The sequence below is a fragment of the Mauremys mutica genome, chromosome 7 (genome assembly GCF_020497125.1).
Source record: "Mauremys mutica isolate MM-2020 ecotype Southern chromosome 7, ASM2049712v1, whole genome shotgun sequence".
Taxonomy (NCBI): domain Eukaryota; kingdom Metazoa; phylum Chordata; order Testudines; family Geoemydidae; genus Mauremys; species Mauremys mutica.
This window is the reverse complement of record NC_059078.1, coordinates 10,611,100-10,629,131: the sequence shown is the minus strand read 5'-3', so window position 1 is coordinate 10,629,131 and position 18,032 is coordinate 10,611,100. Positions and strand designations below refer to the sequence as shown.

The following is an 18,032-nucleotide window of genomic DNA, read 5'->3' as shown; positions in this document are numbered from 1 at the left end:
CCATTTTGAAGAAAGGATGTGAAGATGAAGCAATGTGTGAACATCCATTTTTTCGATCCAATAGTACAAGCTGATGACATGGAAAATTGTAAAAGTTGCAAAATTTATTTAAAGTTTAAAAGATCAATAGGTTGCATTTCACAATCTCTGCTATTTAAGTAAGACTTTTGTGAGAATGGATTCATTAATTAGGTAAAATCTTCCTTCTACATGCATAACCAAACTGTTCTGTTTGTCATGTTTATATCCACTAGTTGTTATGCAGTCACAGCTGTAGAATCCTTATTTAAAATGCAAGGATGCAAAACTGTCCCCAGTATTCCATTAAAAAAAATCAGTAGATAGTCTCTTATTCTTAAATCTCCCCCACCCCCACCCCCAAGGAATATTATTGATAAGATAAGTAGGCTGCTAATATAACAGTATTTAGAATTGTTCATAACTTGGGCCTTGTGCATACTATAGGTCATATGAGCAATAATTGTACCAAAAAAGCTTTCTAGGATACATTTTTCAGTTTTACTGTTTAGTGAGGCCCTCTGTATGCACACTCTTGAGAAGTGTAAGTAAACCACATTATAAACTGAATTGGGCTGTAACTGTGTTGAAGATTCTAAATGCAACATGGGTGTTTCATAACCTGGTTACAAATATTATTCCAATTTGTTGTGCAGACTGGACCATAATGGTATGTTGTGATAAAGCTAAAGCCTTGTACAAACAGGACCATGTTTGTAGTACAGACATGGTCTTAATAGAAGCAGCTTTGGACCCACAAAACAACTGCCAGCAAAATCCCTTCTGTTGATATCAAGAGAAGTTTTTCGTTACATAGGCCTTCACATAATGGTGGCAGAAACTTCTGGGGACACTTCCATTGTTTTCATGGGGCATCTGTAGATTTAAATGTTACATTTTTATCAGCAAATAGTATTGTTCACCTTCATTTAAAAAAACATGAGACCGCTAAGCAGGTTTTAAACAAGCTCTCATATCTAAATGTTGGTGTTTCTTTAACAGAAATGTCACAGGCAGTTCTTAGTGTGGTACTTCTTTCTGTTAAAATACGTTTATACAGCAGACGTCTTAGTCTGGAAAAGCAACTATTTACAGTAGGTATCTTTAGCTGCCTTGTTTTTACTACTTGGTAATATCTAACAGGCCCACAGAACTGTCATTCTGAAGAGCTGGCTAATCAGTGGTTCCAAATTTGGTGATCTGCAATGGTGATTTTACATATTGCTAACTTGCAGAGAGAGGTTAATTTTGATCTTGTCACAGAGCCCTAACTTTTACAATTGTAATTAAACTTTTACAATTTAAATTATTGGGCTTAAAAACTTCATCAGTAGTCTTAGAAAGGCAAAAATATTGACACATGACCAAAAAAAAGGTGAAAAATTGCTCTTATAATGCACGTGTGTATAACTAAGAAAGCAGCGCCCAAACGAGTGAAGTATAGGATAGTGTTATGTAGAGTTGTTTTCACACTATTTCAGACACACCGTCTCCTACTAGTCGTCCTATGTGACTGTGTGAAACCAGAGGCCTTGTATGCACTAACTAGGCAAATCTGTTTTTCAGAACCAGTGTAGATGCAGGAGTCCTGTTAATGGTGTGTTGGGCATAGGCGCCAACTCCATGGGTGCTACGGGGCTGGAGCACCCACGGGGAAAAAATTGGTGGGTGCTTTGCACCCACCGGCAGCTCCTCACCGCAGCTCGCCTCTGCTCCACCTCCTCCCTGAGTGTGCCGCTTCTCCCCCTAGCTCCCAGCGCTTGCGCCACGAAACAGGTCTTTTGCGCGGCAAGCACTGGGAGGGAGGGTGGAAGAGGGGGAATATGGCGCGCTCAGGGAAGAGACAGGGCTGGAGCAGGGATTTGGGGAAGGGGTCCAATGAGGTAGGGAGGGGGTGGAGTTGGGGCGGGGACTTTGGGGAAGGGGTTGGAATGGGGGTGGGGCCAGAGGCGGGAGTGGGGTGCAAGCACCCACTGGTGCTGGGTAAAGTTGGCGTCTGGTGTTGGGCACATTTTTAATACAATGTTATCTAACCATAGCATCATAGGGTTTTGTATTATTATTTTTTAAAAGCCTGTGATGAGTCTACACTACACAACTGGTAGCACTGATGCAATTGCATTGCTGCTGAAAAATTACTGCAGATTTTTTTGGTGTAGAGGTAACTAGGACCTAATCCAAAGACTGCGAAGTTGTGGGAGTATCTTTCCATTCAATTAATTTGATTTAAATGGGCTTTGGATCAGGCCCCTAAAGAGGTTTGGTCACACAGATTCTAGCCTAAAATAAAGGAACATTAATAGTTTAAAATGGTGTGTAATTTATATGGGTTTTTATATTAAAAAAAGTTTTCTTGCCTTTTAATAATGACATCCTAGATTAATAAAACTGGAAGAATCTTTAAAACGTATCTTTTACCCACTTGTGCTGTTTCATCTCTATTTCATTCAGGTTGGACAGCAAAAATAGACTAGTCAATTGCACTTTTAGTTTCTAGTAACTTTCAATATCCAGTTCTGCTCTAGCATAGTATTTGCGAAATGTCTGAATCCCAAAAAGTTGTTCAGCAAATATTTTAATTTTTTTTCTTGCAAAACTAGGGATTGTTTAGATTTGTTTTCATTTATTTATTTTAACTTTGGAACTAATATTAACTGACCTTTTCTAAATTTTTCATTTAGTGCTGAGGTGTAATAATTTATGGAGTCTTTTTGTAAAGACATACAAGAGCGGTTACACAAATGGACTGACCTATGTAAAACTTTGTATGTGTAGCAAAGAATGCATTGATTATGTTTATGTCTCTGGTTCCCTGCAGAACATTTTGTACTATCTTCGGATCTTGTATGAAATGAGAACTTTGTGTGCCAGGAAAATCTGGCTGATTTCATTCTTGAGTTTATTTTGTAGTCTGTAGTATTTTTGTTTTTGATTTAATCTAGCAGAACTAGAGATCCATGCTGGATGAGTTTAAGCTATATCTAAATCTGCTTTAAAAAAAAAAGTAATTGAAAATGTGCGAATATGTGTGTACACTACAACTTTAATTTTATATAGTGTTTATAAAAGTACAGTGTCGGTATATCCAGAGTTAAACGTTAGGCCCAAGAGAGAGAAATGAAGAGGTATAAACAAGGTAGCAAACAGATGGGCTGTGTGAAGAAGAAGGCTGTTAGGGATGGCTAGAGCTGCAGAGGTGAATGCTCTCTCTACAATCCAAGGAGTTTGCAGAGAGTGAGCAAAGGGTGGTGCTAGGTGAGGGAAGTAGAGAGGATCTGGTAACATTTTCAAAAGCCCTTGAGTGATTTGGGAGCCTGAGTTCCATTGATTTTTAGTGAGACCAAGGATCCTAATCCATTTGGACACTTGGAAAAGTTTTGTCCTAGGAAGCATTCATAGAGATGTTTTATTAACCAGAACAATTTTTAACTTGAACCTGAAATAAAAATAGGGAGCCAATGGAGATGTTTGACGATAGGGAGGATGTGTTAGTGCTGCTTTTGAACATGTGTGAAGGAAGTCAGCAGTCTGCACATGCTGGGCTTTGGAGAGGCCAGAGAGAAGGAAAATATACAGTTGTCAAGGTGAGAGGAGATGAAGGCAGGAATGAGGATTGTAGAAGGGATGAATGTATGAATTACTACTGAGAGCACTCAGCACTGAATTGTTAACTATCTGGTGGGTTAGATTTCTGCTTGAAACATTTGAAATAAAAATCTGTCTAAAAAGACAGAGTAGTTTGTTTACCTCTTCTCTTCCCATTTCCCCTCCTTAATGTAACCTTTTCTCTTGTTCTGCCTGCACACTGCCTGCCCCCTTAATCACATTATCTCCCTCAAAAACTCAAACCTACTAGCCATTAGTCACAGCAGAAACCAGCCATTTCACCTCACGTTGTCTTTTTTGCCCCTCACCTGGACAGCAATAGACCATTTTAGAATTCTTGATCTCAGTTACAGCAAGTCAGCTAACTAGGATCTTTGACTAAGGACCTCATATTCCAGAAAGAGCATCCTTCAATTTTTGTTTGTTTGTTTGTTTGTTTTTTGTCTAAAGAAATATATACGTTGTAAAGATTACTGAATACTATTTGGAGTTTGTAAACAATTGTGTTGAGAGTGAATGCTAGCTGGAGATTGGCACAGACAGACATGACACTTAATGGTACAGTGAATGTCCCATTTGTTTTGTTGTTTGCAATGAATTACAATCTGAGCCTTTGGTGGGACACAGTAAATCTTAGTTGCTCCTTATCAGTAAACCTTCTGTTGCTCTTTATCTGTTGTTCAGGCCAAGTCCACTGCTTCAGAGAACTAGAACTTATTCTGAAAAACTAAATGTGAATGGCACCTTACTAACTTTATTTTTCTGTATTTAACATATTACCAATCTGTCTCTTTAATAAAATGAGATAGCACTTTAAGTCTCAGATGTTTGAAAGCTGTCTGTCCATGTAATTGTGAAAGGTTTAAGAGTGTAAATTTGTGAAGCACGTGGAAAAGAATATTATATTTGTTAGAAATATTGAGAAGGGTTCCTGGACTGTGGATTAGTACCAATAAAATTCTAGTTTGTAGGGCTGTCAGATTTTTAGTTTGAAAGTTTCATACTTGCAGGTAGCTGGTAATACCGGATACTAAGTAAGGAAATATCTTCTGTACCTGAAAGTCAAATATCCTTCCATAAACGATTAAACGGATCTTAATGGTGCTTCTGCTATATTTGAAATGACATGTCCTTTATTAAATCATTGATTGTGGGTCTTATTTTTTTCTCTTTATAGAAAACCTAGAATAAACTCTCAGCTGGTTGCTCAACAAGTTGCCCAGCAATATGCCACACCTCCGCCTCCCAAAAAGGAGAAGAAAGAGAAAGTGGAAAAACAAGACAAAGAAAAGCCTGACAAAGAAAAAGAAATCAGTCCAAGTGTTACGAAGAAGAACACCAATAAAAAGACTAAGTAAGTTTCAGGGGGACACTAGTAAGGTTTACAGTTAGTTATTCATTATGTAAGCTTTATTAATGGTTGTCTTGCCAAGCAATAGTGCACTTTAATCAGCCAGAAAACCTATTATAATTTTTTTCCCCTACTTCTACAGACCAAAGTCAGATATTGTAAAAGATCCTCCTAGTGAAGCAAACAGTATACAGTCTGGGAATACTACAACAAAGACCAACGACTTAAATCACACTTCAAGGTAAGTTTAATATAGAATCAATTGATGTTCATTTAGTTAGATCTTGACATCTGAGAATTGAACTGAAGGGTCCATATTAGTGGGTTTTTTAATTGGGTTGACAGCCCTAGAGACAGAAGACTCTGATTTATCCACAGAATTGGTATGGCATGAATATCAGTAGTACAAGCTTCCTCTGTGCCTGTGCATCTGAATGATTACCTGGAAAAGAGTAGCTTCAAATAGTGGAAGCTGTTGACTCACTAGACACTCAGTCCTTGGCCTTCTGATAAAACTGTCATGTGTCAGTTGTGGTGGTTTGTTGCTTTTAGGCAGTTAAACTGCTGTGTAAAAAATAGACATTAATCTCCTCAAAGGAGGGCACCAGTCAATTTCTTCTTACCTTTTCTCTATTTATACCCAATAACTGTGTAAAGAGTGGATATATTATATTTGCCTGTGCCCACGCCTCCAATTCAAGCACTATTTTGATTGTGTTCTTAGGGGACCACATGAAAGGTCTCATTAAACAATTCAGGCATTTACAAACTTTATTTTTGTCCAAGGATAAAACAGTTGATTCGAGTTGATATTTCAGATGGGCTTTTGCCTGTGTGTTAGAGTTAAGTCCTATCCTCAGCTGTGCTGACATTGCAGGTTTCTTTTGAAATAAAAGCTATTTCTCCTCCAATGCAGCAGGCCCAAATTCTGGTCGTCTTTACACCTTGAAGTCATGGAGGCAACAAGCAGAATTTGACACCACAGTTTGACTACCTGTGTGAAAGTACCAAGGGGAGGAGAGTGCCTTTAAATTCCCTTTTGAGCATCAACCAGATTTGTTAAGCCCTCCCAGACCCTGAAGAATGAGCAGGGGGGTTAGTCCCAAACATCAGGGTGGATGGAAAGCCACGGCTGTTACCACCTATCACACTCCTGCAGTTCTTCCCTATTTTCTTGTCAGCAACAGGGTATCTCCCAGCTGCAGCTGTTCAGGAATCCCCTGAAGTGGTTTGGTAGCATGGAGTTATTCTGGACAGAAGTTAATGTGGCTTGGGGCTATGTTAAGCAGACCATTGAGAGGGAGAAGTCTGCTCAGTGCACCTGTCACTGTTCCAGCTCCTGCCAAGTCACAGCAGAGAGGTGTACTCAATAGCAGAGAAGGGCACTGGCAGAGAGATCTGCACCAGGATCCCAGTGACAAGATCCGGGCCAGGCTTTTTAGCTGTTTCTGAGTACGAGAGAAAACAAATGAGTCTGTAAAGTTACAGGAAGAACTGGGTTTCCTAAAGGAAATGGGGACTTGGGGGAGAAAAATAAACAAACCTATTACATTTCCTGGAATATTTACTGCAGATACCAAGGATCTATCAGTATAGGGGAGCCTTCGCCTACTAAGTCTCAGAGCTGACGAAATTGCCCAGATATGCTGAGCTAGTTGGCCTTTAGCACCCCCACAAGCCAGGTGACGTTAATCTTTTCATCCAAGTCTGTGGTTACATAGATGTGTAAATGAGTGTATACGTACTTGTGTGTATGTGTGGCTTCACATTAGAACTTACTGACAGCACCTACGGTTTTGAAGAATCTAGTGACTAAGTGGAGGGGCAGTATTAAAAAGAAAATAGTTATTCAGTGTCAGGTTATCCCAACATAGTTATAATTTAATATTTAAACGTGATTAAAATATTAATGTTTTTCCTTTTAAATGTGATGCAATTTTCTTTCTAGGTTACCTACAAAACACTGTTTTTAGAGTGAGAAATTTACAGCACACTTGATTGAAGGTTTAAATTCACAAGAATATCGTTATTTTCCTTTTGAAACTATTTATCATTATTTTCCCCCCACTTTAGATAATCCTCACGTAGAACCTACATCTGTTTCAGTGATTTTATAGGATAATCTTGCAAGGGGTAGCACTGGGATGATCATCTACAAATTCCCGACACCAGTGGAGATGCATCAAAAATATAAAATCGGGTCCACTTCCTCTTTTCTCACTATTCTGAGTTAGTCCAGTATGACCCAAATGGAGAGGAAAGGGTTGTTTTCTGCTCAGTTGGAAAACTGGGGCCTGGTCTTGAACAAAAACCTATCTGCCTCCTGTTTCCCTGAAAAAGGCAATTTCTACCACTAGCGAGCTAGTTCTATCTGATGTCTGGAGAATGACCCCTCTGATTTCCCTAGTGGGGAAAGTTCTGCTGCATCAGTCTGACCCACGGTTGGAAGGGAAAAGAGTTGACTGTAAATCACAGGTAGTCACTGAAGCAGACATGGCATCTGCCAACAGCTAAAGGACTGCACATGGCCAGCAACAGCGCACACCAGCAGAAGTTTGCCCTTAAATAAACTCATTACATTGTATTTGTATCAGAATTTTGGACCAAATCCTGCAAACACATGAATGTCAGCCTCTGTGCAGAGCACAGTCCTTTATTAGCTGGGTTACTAATTGCATGATAGTGCAGAAACAAATTACTGAAATAATCCTGAGCTGAAAAACCAACGTGTTTGCTTTGTTTTGTCTCTTGACAGAGAAAAGCTAACACTGAGAAATGTCCTGGGTTTTACTTACAACAGCCTTCTGAAGGGAGCGTTTTGAGCAATTTTATACTTGGATTGATTGGGCTCTGATTTGTATAAACTCAAAATAGTTGAGAAGGAGAAGCCAAGTTGTCCCAGTGCCTGAGTTATATGCAGCTACAGTGTTCCCCACATGGGACTGAAGGTCCATATTCGAATGCTTTCATGTGGTTTTGTATTGCAAAGTCACAGCCTTGTCTCAGAACATCAGGGCATGTGATGTGACAAGATGGAGAATTCAGATAACAGAATTATTTTATCTATTGCATGGGCGGGTGGAGGGGGGAAGATTCTGAAAATCTGTCTCCCAACCCCATATGCCTGTCATCTTTGGTCCTTCTGGCTGAGTGGGGTTAAAGTCTGGGTTTGGCTACACTTGCAGCTGTACAGCGCTGGGAGTTAAAGCTGTCTTCATACAGCTGTGTAGGGAAAGCGTTGCAGTGTGGCCACATTTGCAGCATTTGCAGCGGTGTTGGGAGTGGTGCATTATGGGCAGCTATCCCAGCGTTCAAGTGGCTGCAACATGCTTTTCAAAAGAGGGGGGTGGGGTGGAGTGTGACAGCAAGCGGGGGAGAGAGAGAGAGAGAGTGGATTTTTGGAGCCGACACTGTGTCAGCTCCCTGCCTTGCAAATTCCGACCACTTCCCCCACCCCTCATTCACTCTTAAATGCAAATAGGCTTCAGACCAGATAAGCAGCTGCTCCCACGGACTCTTCCCCCTCCCTTCCCCCCGCCGTGCTGTTTCTCTCCTCAAGCAAACACTAGCTGTGGACATTCATCCCCCTGCCTGCCTCATTCACAGCAAACAGTAGCTGTGTTTGTTTTTTAGATAAGCAGCTCCGGGAGCCCTGAGTTCACAACAAAACAAAGAGAGGCATCATAACAAAACAAAGAGAGTTCTTTAGTTAAAAGCATTATGGGAAAATTCTGGAGGTCAGTTACAGCGTAGTAAGATTAATCACTGTTTACACTGGCACTCCAGCGCTGCAGTCGTTATTCCCCAGGCCGAGGTGGAGTACAGCCAGCGCTGTAGCCAGGGAGATACAGCGCCGTATGTGCCTTGCCAGTGTGGACAGGGAGTAAGTTGCAGCGCTGTAAAGCCACTACCAGCGCTGCAACTCTCCAGTGTAGCCAAGACCTCTATTCCCTACATCCAAGTAATCTCTGCTGTGCTTTGCAAGGCATCCCTTCCCTAAGCAGTTGCAGCCGGGCCTGATTAATCACGTACTGGCTTGGGCTGCAGTCTGTGTAATGAGCTGTCGTGGTTCTCGTGCCTAAAACGAGATCAGGCATTAACGTGAAGAAGTGAAACGAAAGTGGAGAACCCCGCACTTGCATGTGATTTTCTGAGGACTGCTGCTGCAGCCCTCACAGCCTGTGCTGTTGCAGGGAGCAAAAGGTCACTCCTAGGTCATTTGCATGATACTACACAGTCCAAGAGTGCTCAGAACATGTCACTTAGTAGAAAGTTTGTTTCTGAAATATGGTTCCTAATAATTTTTTTCCCTTTTTTTTTCTCTCTTGTTCTTTAGGCCCAGACTGAAAAATGTGGACAGAAGTACCGCACAGCAGCTGGCAGTCACAGTGGGGAACGTCACAGTAATTATCACAGACTTTAAAGAAAAGACTCGCTCCTCTTCCACATCTTCATCTACAGTGACCTCCAGTGCAGGATCAGAACAGCAGAATCAGAGCAGCTCCGGCTCTGAGAGCACAGACAAAGGCTCGTCCCGTTCCTCCACGCCAAAGGGCGACATGTCAGCAGTTAACGATGAATCTTTCTGAAAATTGCACATGGAGTTGTGGAAAACTATGAATCAGGGTATGAAATTCAAACACTCCACCTGCCCATGGGGCTTCAATCCTGGAGAGCCTCATCTGTGCTTGAACACACACTTTCTTGGACATCACCCCTATACTGATGCAACCAGGATAATTTCTGCTTGTCATGGGCATCTGGCCACCAAGGAATTTCGCACCCTGACAGTTACTCTTGACACTTTTATGTATTCCATTGTTTTATATAATTTTCCTAACAATCATTTATAATTGGATGTGCTCCTGAATCTACTTTTTTATAATATCTGCTGTGCACAATTTTCCATGAACATTACAACTTTTTGTTTTTTGGAGTGTGTGGGGGGAGGGGAACGGGACTTTATTTATTGCATTCACAACCTCCATCCTCCTTCAGCATATCCTTTAAGTTCAGTTCTTTCTTCTTCCAGTTATACTGTGTACTATCAGTTTTGATATAAATTATATATAAATATATATATAAATAAATATATATAAAGGGTTATTTGAAACCAATACATGGAAACGCTGGTGCTTGAAACACTGTGAAGTGAAACAAAAATATTGAACAGTTAAAGATCTGGGACAGTCCCCTTTTGTGAAAGTGCTGATACTGAAATGGAACCAGGCTTAGATGAAAAGTGTGTTCCGGAAGGTTTAAACCTAGATGAGACCTGATTTCTCCCTCCTCCCCTTCCCTGCCAACTTTTAGCTAAACAGTTCTGGACAAATAGTTTTTATTATACATTGTGATCTGTAATGGGAAGACTCCTCCAGATAGCCTGCATTCCCAATAGAATAACTCAGAATGACAAATCACAAGGCTGTGTCCAATTGGAGTGTGCTTATTCAAAAGTAACTAAGCTGGTTTCAGAATGCCATGCATTAATGTATATTTTGTTTACTTGTTGACATGGCTATTTCTTTCATAGCCAATCATACAAAAATGTGGTATTCTGTAATTTTGATTAATTCCATCCATTTTCCAGACCGGCATCAATGACTGAGGTGACATTAAATCTCTGTGGAGTGGCTGTTTGCTTTAGAATTCAAGGCAGAAGAGAGCCCTAAGACTGGAAGCTTTTTTGAGCTGGTGAACCAAACCACTGCATGTTCACATCCGATGTGGCTTGGTTCTTTCTTGGTCAACTCTTTTTTTCCATTTCTGTCTCTTTCCATTCTGTTCTGGGGATTATTTTTGTGTTTAATTGATTTGGGTTTGTTATTCCAAGAGCAATTTCTGAACAGCATATCATCCAATGATGACATAAATAGGCCTGTTAATGTTTGGACACTTCTAGATATTCTGCTGTGGGAGCTACAGTTGAGAAAAAACTTTCATGCTGGCAAGTGAGCAGCAAGTGCTGCTCATGTTGATGGTCCGTGTCTCTTTCATTCTTGCTCTATATCTTTTCAGACTATAAACTTCTTTCCTGCTCTGTTAGCATTGCTTTACAGTTTACCTTCTGTGCATTATCCTGCTCAAATAATAACCTGAAGAGGTGAAACAAATGTTTTTTTTTAAGATTCAAGCTCTATTTGTCTTTTTATCCTTAATTATGTGGCCCAGAGTGCTTTGCAGTAATTTCAGGCACAGAGTCTGTAGCTTTATTTAACATCAGCAAGATAGCTTTTGGGTGTTACACTTGGAAAGAGGGCCACTTCTCGGTAACTTGGTGCCAGCTTCTTGCATTGAGAATTAGTTGCCTGATCAAAATAATTTCTGTCTGTGGAGGCAGCTGAATAAAATTCTATTTTGAAATCAGCTTGGTTTTGAGTAGCAGACATGTACGTTCCTTTCAAACTGATGATAAAATTATTCTGTGCTTAACTAAATCCGTTACCAGCTCTGCTTGCATGTGTAGGGTGCAAAGCAGTGTCTTAAAAGCTGCAGTTTTATTCTGAACATGTTAACATGGGCACCCCCTTTTAATTCTGTTTTATATCTGGGATATAAGCTATATTTACCTTTTTTAAACCGCATTTTTAAAGTATTTATTGAAAAACCAAAGGAAATCAGATGCTACCTATGAGCATCAATATGTTATACATAGTTTTAATACTATGAATTTCTCAATCCACATTTTAACATTAGTGGAACATTGCAAAGACATTCCTTTTCAAGTTTTAATGTTCCTTTAAGGGTCTCAGGGAGGGTAAACCGGTCAGCCATATTTATTTATTTTACTGAGGTGTATTGGAATAATTTTTTTAAAGAGAGATTTTTCTGAAGATGCCCCTGAACTTATATATTTTGCACTGCTTTATAAATGAACCATAATCAGTTAGCTTGAATGCATTTGGCCTAAGCCAGCAAAGTATGTAAGCAGGAGTCTAGTCCCACTGACTTTAGTGGGGCCACACTGAAGCTTAAAGTTATGCACGTGCTTGTGTGCTTTGTTGGCTGTCGTACTTTGTGCAAAAAAGCACTGTATGTACCAGAAAATTACTTCATGTTAAATGAATGGACCCATAGATCATTTGAAAAAGCTTTAACACGCAGTAACGAGCTACTCAGAGGCTACTGATTAAGTCAGTGAAATCTTCTTTGGTGGTTGTTTATTTTGGGTGTGCCTCCTTGATAAATTAGCTTATTGTAAGGATGGAGTGGAAAATTGCTTTGGTACAAGAGAACTGAAACTCTGCATTTAGTAGAAATTGCTAGCTAAGCATTTGAACCTAACCGGGCCACATTTTTAACTGTTGTGTTGTGGATTTGAAGGATAGTGTTTACTTTTACACTTAATTTCTGAAATTGATAACACCCCCTAAGGCATGTATCTGGAAATGGACTTCCCTTCACTTTCTGCATTTTCAGTTTACCCTGCTATCATTAGGGAGCATGTTTTACAAATAAAATAAGACACTAGTGTAAAGGAAAGACCAGAAATGCTTGGTATTCAGTGGCACAGAAAGCAGGTAAGAAAAGCACAGTGTTATGTTTGCAAGTTTCAACTTTTACACACAAACACAGCTTGCCTGACTTGCTCAGTTTGACATAGTCATGCAAAAGAAAAAGTAAAATAATTTTAACACAGACTATTTATTTTAATCAAAACACTTTGGTCATTTCAAATTGGACAGATTTAAAATTTGGCAGTAGCTTCTGTGAGTTTATTTCCACTGAGATATTTTCACCTGCCTTATTAAGATCATTCTCAGTCTACTTTTTTAAGCTACAATAAACTTAAATTATTGAAAATTTATTAATTGCTGACTATATAATAACCTTTGCTTGTATGTAACCGAAACATGGTTTTAAGAGCCAACATTTAGAGTATGACAATGGAGCTGAACAGTTTTTAATGCGCAAGCAGTTCTGTTCTTGTGTATGACTTGTAACCTTAATTTACTGTGTAAAGATGGTTACATTATTTCCTTAGCTTTGTTTGTTGGAGACAAATATAGAATGCTTGTTTAAGTATGTCAAAACATAATCTTATCTTGTGGATTTTTATGTTAATGTATTATACGAGCTATATTTTTCATTTGCCCAGAAAGACAGCTTGTATAACGCTTTTGAAAGTTTCTCCGCTCTGTAAAGTCTTTAGAGCTGACAGTCCTGTTAGGTTTGTTTTGATCTTCATGCTAAAGTGTCAATGGTGGTTTTGTGAACTGGTCAGAAATTCACAGGTCTTAAATGTTTTCGGGAAATTTATATTGGACACTGCTCTTTGTCTAGCAAATAAAAGATGTTAATATATTCCTGTTACTGGCATGTGCACGACTGTTATTAGAAGCCACTTTATCATTTTCCTGCTTTAAATAGAAATGTCTATTTATGAATTCTGCTTGTAGTTTTTTTCACAAATAAAATAGTAAAATTTAATTGAATCTGAAAGCTCTCTTTTTTGGGAGATGCCAGTATTCAGATAAGGTGAAGAGCTTGTATTATTATAGCTGCTTTTCTGCAGAATGTACAGAATAATTATATATGGGAAACACAATTCCTGTACTCCAATCCTGCAAACACTTAATGCACGTGGTGAACTTCACGCATGTGAGTAATACCATATTGTTCACTGGGGCTAATTGCATGAGTAAAGTTGCAGATGTGTTTGCAGAATTTGGGTTATATTGCTTTGCAAATAACAGAAATAGACAATTTCTTCCCCTCCCACTTCTGCAGCTATGGTGAAGCTTAGTGCAAAGAATTTTAGTGAGAGCTCCTGGATTATCTCGCGCTACCAAACTCTTAAGAGTAAAATTTTATAAGACTTTAATTGGAAATCTAGATATATTTTTGCATTGTAAAATACTGCTATTTTACAAGTAATATTTGCTTGCACTGTCTAGGAAACAAGATGGTATGAAATACTGAACTCCTACCGGTTCTTTTTTTTTTTTTAAGTGATTGAGTAATTCGATAGAACTGTACAAGTTAAATGCTAAATTGGAAGGCTTAGGACCCAAACAGTACTCACAATATAGGGGAAAAGAGTAGTATTCTTCTTTCCAATCTATAACCATAAAATTCTTGCACTGAAACACATGGAGAGCTATCAAACTAAAAGGAGTTGGGATTCTTCTGTGTCTTATAACTAATGTGACTAGAAGTTGCTTTTAAAAAAAACAAACAAACCTCACTATAGATCAGGGGTCGGCAACCTCTGGCACACGGCTTACCCTGGTGGACCAGGCCAGTTTGTTTACCTGCTGCGTCGGCAGATTCGGCTGATTGCGGCTCCCACTGGCCGCGGTTCGCCGCTCCAGGCCAATGGGGACGGCGGGAAGCTGTGGCCAGCACATCCCCCGGCCCGCACCGCTTCCCACCGCCCCCATTGGCCTGGGACGGCGAACCGCGGCCAGTGGGAGCCGCAATCGGCCTAACCTGCCGACGCAGCAGGTAAACAAACTGGCCCAGCCAGCCAGGGTGCTTACCCTGGCAAGCCGCGTGCCAGAGATTGCCGACCCCTGCTATAGATGCAAACTGTTTAAATATTTATCTCACTTGGAAATGTTTCAAAAAAATAAGTAGCAACAGGAAGGTTGTTTTAGAGAGCCCAGAAGCATTGCTTGGTGCATCACAGAAAAAAGTAAAGAAACCGGCCTTGCTTCAAAAAAATGAAAGTGTAAGGCCCTAACCCTTCAGGCAGCTGGGCAGGCAGAACTCAGAGTCAGCGTAATCATTTGCAGGATTGGGGCCTCAGCTTTGATGAGAGATAGAAAGGAGAAAGTGAGGACTGCAGTAATAGGATCACTTTTATTAAGAAACATACACAGCTTGAAAGATCCATTAAATTAGTGTTTTTAACCAGCTACTTGTAGGGAACAAGGCAAAAGCCAGATGTATTTGCATGCGGGAATCTAGTTCATAGCAGCTGTTCAACTTCTGCCCTAAAATGTCACAAATTTTAAAGTTTATATTGGTCATGGTTATAAAATAGTATCCTGCTATTTCATTATACAAAATAAAGGTGATAAAACTCATCAGCTTGTATGTCAGCTAATTTGAAAGCTTTTCTTTACTGGCTTTGTAGAGAAGAATAGGGATAGACACACCAAAGAGGTGCCAGCTGTAATAAGAATTCGCCGAAGTCTTTTAGTGCTTGGTGTCACTTTCAACATCCATTGCGGAACCATGAACTCACTGGGTTAGTTTGGGGGCACAGGCTGAACAGCCAAGAGCCATGTTTTGAAACGGTTGCCTATGCCCTAATATTCCATAACTTCATATTAATAAAATAAAATATTTTTTTGTTAGGAAGGGCTAGATGACAACCAGTTTGAAAGACCCATGCAATCAATCCTTTGAAAGACACAAGGCCATGTAAATTTCAGTCCAGGGCTATGGAGCCCAATTATCAGCTGCACCAACTAACTGTCTTTATCTGACATAAAAATGAGTAGGAATCCTGATCTAGCTTTAAAACAACACAGCGAATAAGAGTGTGAGGGTGGCATCTGCTGTAAAATAACTTGCCTTACTAATTAAATAGGAACAAAAAAGTCATAAAGCGAACAGGATAATTAACACAGAAAGATACCCCTGAAGACCGGGTAAGAGTATTAGAAACCCACAGCAGGATTACTCTATTTAACTACTAGACAGATACCCTCATAGTGATTAATTACATGCGCCTAGCATCACTTTTATTGCAGTGAACTCACAACTGGAGTTTCTAGGGCTCAAGCTGAAAATTGTCTACAAAAGAGATGACAGATGTGACGAATGGCAGTTTCTGCCCCAGCTGTAGCAAGGTGTTGGATTACAGACCACTGAGTACCATGTCAAATCAGGAAAACACCAGAAGACAGGATTTGTTAGATCCAGAGTGTAGGCAAACCCTTCAGAATCCCATGGAGACACTGTTACATCAGAGAAGAAATGGCGGCTGCTTTTGTCTTTAGGATTGTAGCTGCTTCCCATCCGTCCTTGCAAGGCTGACAAAACTCCAGTTTCTTTAATACCCGTGTGCAAAGCAAGCAGAGACAGCCTCTTTGGAACCACTGTGAAGATATCTTTGGTTGAGGTATGTGAACTCAAACAGCGCTGTGCAGTCTAATTAGAAAATACTTCTGTTCCACTTAATGCAAGAACAGCTTGCAGCAGGATGATGTGCTGCTCTTTTAATTCTGCTTTGAATGTGCAATTCTCTTCTCAATGGCTTTGGGTTTGTTTCCATGCCAATAAGCTTAGCACTGTCCACGCTCAATCTCTTTATATAAACGTGTGCCTATCACTGACTGGCAGTGCTTGCTCCATGCTAAATGTTAGTCGAGTGATCCCTTGGGTAACTCCATTGCTTTAACTCCATCCATCATTCTTAGCCTCCTTCAATGCAATGTTAAGATTTTCGAAAGTGACTAGTGAGGCTGGGTGCCTCTGTTTTTGTGTACCCTGTTTGAAAACACCTTGAAAGGGCTTGATCTTCCAGAGGATGGGTGCTCACACTTTCTTGAAAATCAGGCCCTTTTTCTGAGAGTCCCAAGTTGTACACTTTGGAAGGAGTCACTTCTTGGGCATTGCTTAATGATGACCAGCTAAAGTTCTAAATAAGTAGTCTGACCTTGGTATATTTGGTCTCGGAATGGGGTTTTGTGCGGTAGCCATGTGCTCAGGAACCTGATGACATGGCTGTCTCCCCTAGGAGATCTGGAGTGCTAGCCCGGAAGAGTGGTCTCTAACTTGGTTATACCTGGTTAGAGTTCTTCTGTGATATGGCACTGAGTCCAGCAAGAGTTATCCAACTCTTGAGGCTGGTGGAAGGATTGTGTGGAAAGAGCCTGGGTTTCCACTTAAGCAGCAAGGAAAGGAGGATTTGCAGCTCAGGTTGCACAAATAATCCCTGGCAACTTCTTGTGGAAAAGAAAGATGATCAGGACACATCTGAGGAAAGATACTGTGATCTATGGGATTTCAAATCTGTTCATGCTGCTGTGCATAGCTGTTATAAAGCCTAGGCAATATTTATTTACAACGTTTTCCTTGTTTTTCTTCTGTATTGGTGGTTTCCTTCTATAATAGTTATATAATTGCTAATCCTATTTTTACGTCTATAATTGTTAAGCCAAATAATACAGATCTATTACTCTCCCTAACCTTGGGATGTTTGCTTTATATTTATAAGAAATCACTCTCCAGGGGTGGATTGAATCTAACATCAATCCATCCTTTGAAACCTGCTATCCTGTTACCATTATATCTAATATAGAGAGATCAGCAAGAGAAAGTTTGCCCTACGTAGTGTACTCACAAAAGGAAAGGGATGTGTGTGTGTGCGCGCAACCACCACCAACAACAAACTTGAGAAATTCCAAAATGATTTTTTTTAAATAAATCTTAGTTTCTAAGTACCAACAATGCAGTCACAGCCAAACACATGATGGCAAGAAAATAAGCAGTAACGAGCAATAGCTATGAAGTTTTATTTCTTTGCTTTGCTCTTTGGCTTTAACTGGAAAATATGGTAGCTGCAGTCTTGCCAACTCATGATGTTATCACAAGTCTCATAATATTTACTCCTTTGTTTAAGGTCCCAGCTCCTCCTGGTGCTGACTCTCAAGTTTCCTTTTAAAAAAAGAAAAGAAAAGTTTCTAGCCCTCTTGCTTGCAGAGGGTTTAAATGTAACCTAAGTACCTCCTAAAGGATCTGAAACCAAGAAGTCAAAATCCCTGAATTCATTATATTAAAAAAAAAAATCAATCTATTTAGGGGCCTGATTCATGAGAGTTTTTTTTAACCATTTGGTGTTGGCAATGCTGCACCTGATGTGTCTGAAAGGGTGTTCCAGCAGGCTTGTTTCCTGTTTGCTCACAAGTGTTTTCATTTTCAAAATCGAAAATTACACTTGAAGTGCTTGAAAGAGTCATGCTGTGAAAATCCACGTCCTGGATTCCCTGGAGCTGCTGCTCTCCATTTCCTCCTGCCAGCAGGTGAGTCAGAAATGTTTGAAGCATGTAACCTGACAGGTCACTTAAATGCTCTGAAATATCCTGTATAATACACATTTGAA

General features: G+C 39.9%; 1 protein-coding gene across 3 annotated transcripts in view; it reads left to right on the top strand.

Moving 5' to 3' along the window:
• LOC123374777 (RING1 and YY1 binding protein) overlaps positions 1-13,405 on the top strand; it is an 84,344-nt gene extending 70,939 nt beyond the window's left edge. For all 3 annotated transcript variants that reach the window (XM_045025058.1, XM_045025057.1, XM_045025059.1), the window contains 3 exons: positions 4,802-4,978; positions 5,118-5,216; positions 9,312-13,405. In XM_045025058.1, the coding sequence (XP_044880993.1) occupies positions 4,802-4,978; positions 5,118-5,216; positions 9,312-9,564 (529 nt within the window). In that variant the 3' untranslated portion in view covers positions 9,565-13,405. The remainder of the gene's footprint in view (positions 1-4,801; positions 4,979-5,117; positions 5,217-9,311) is intronic.
• The last annotated feature ends 4,627 nt before the right edge of the window (positions 13,406-18,032 follow it).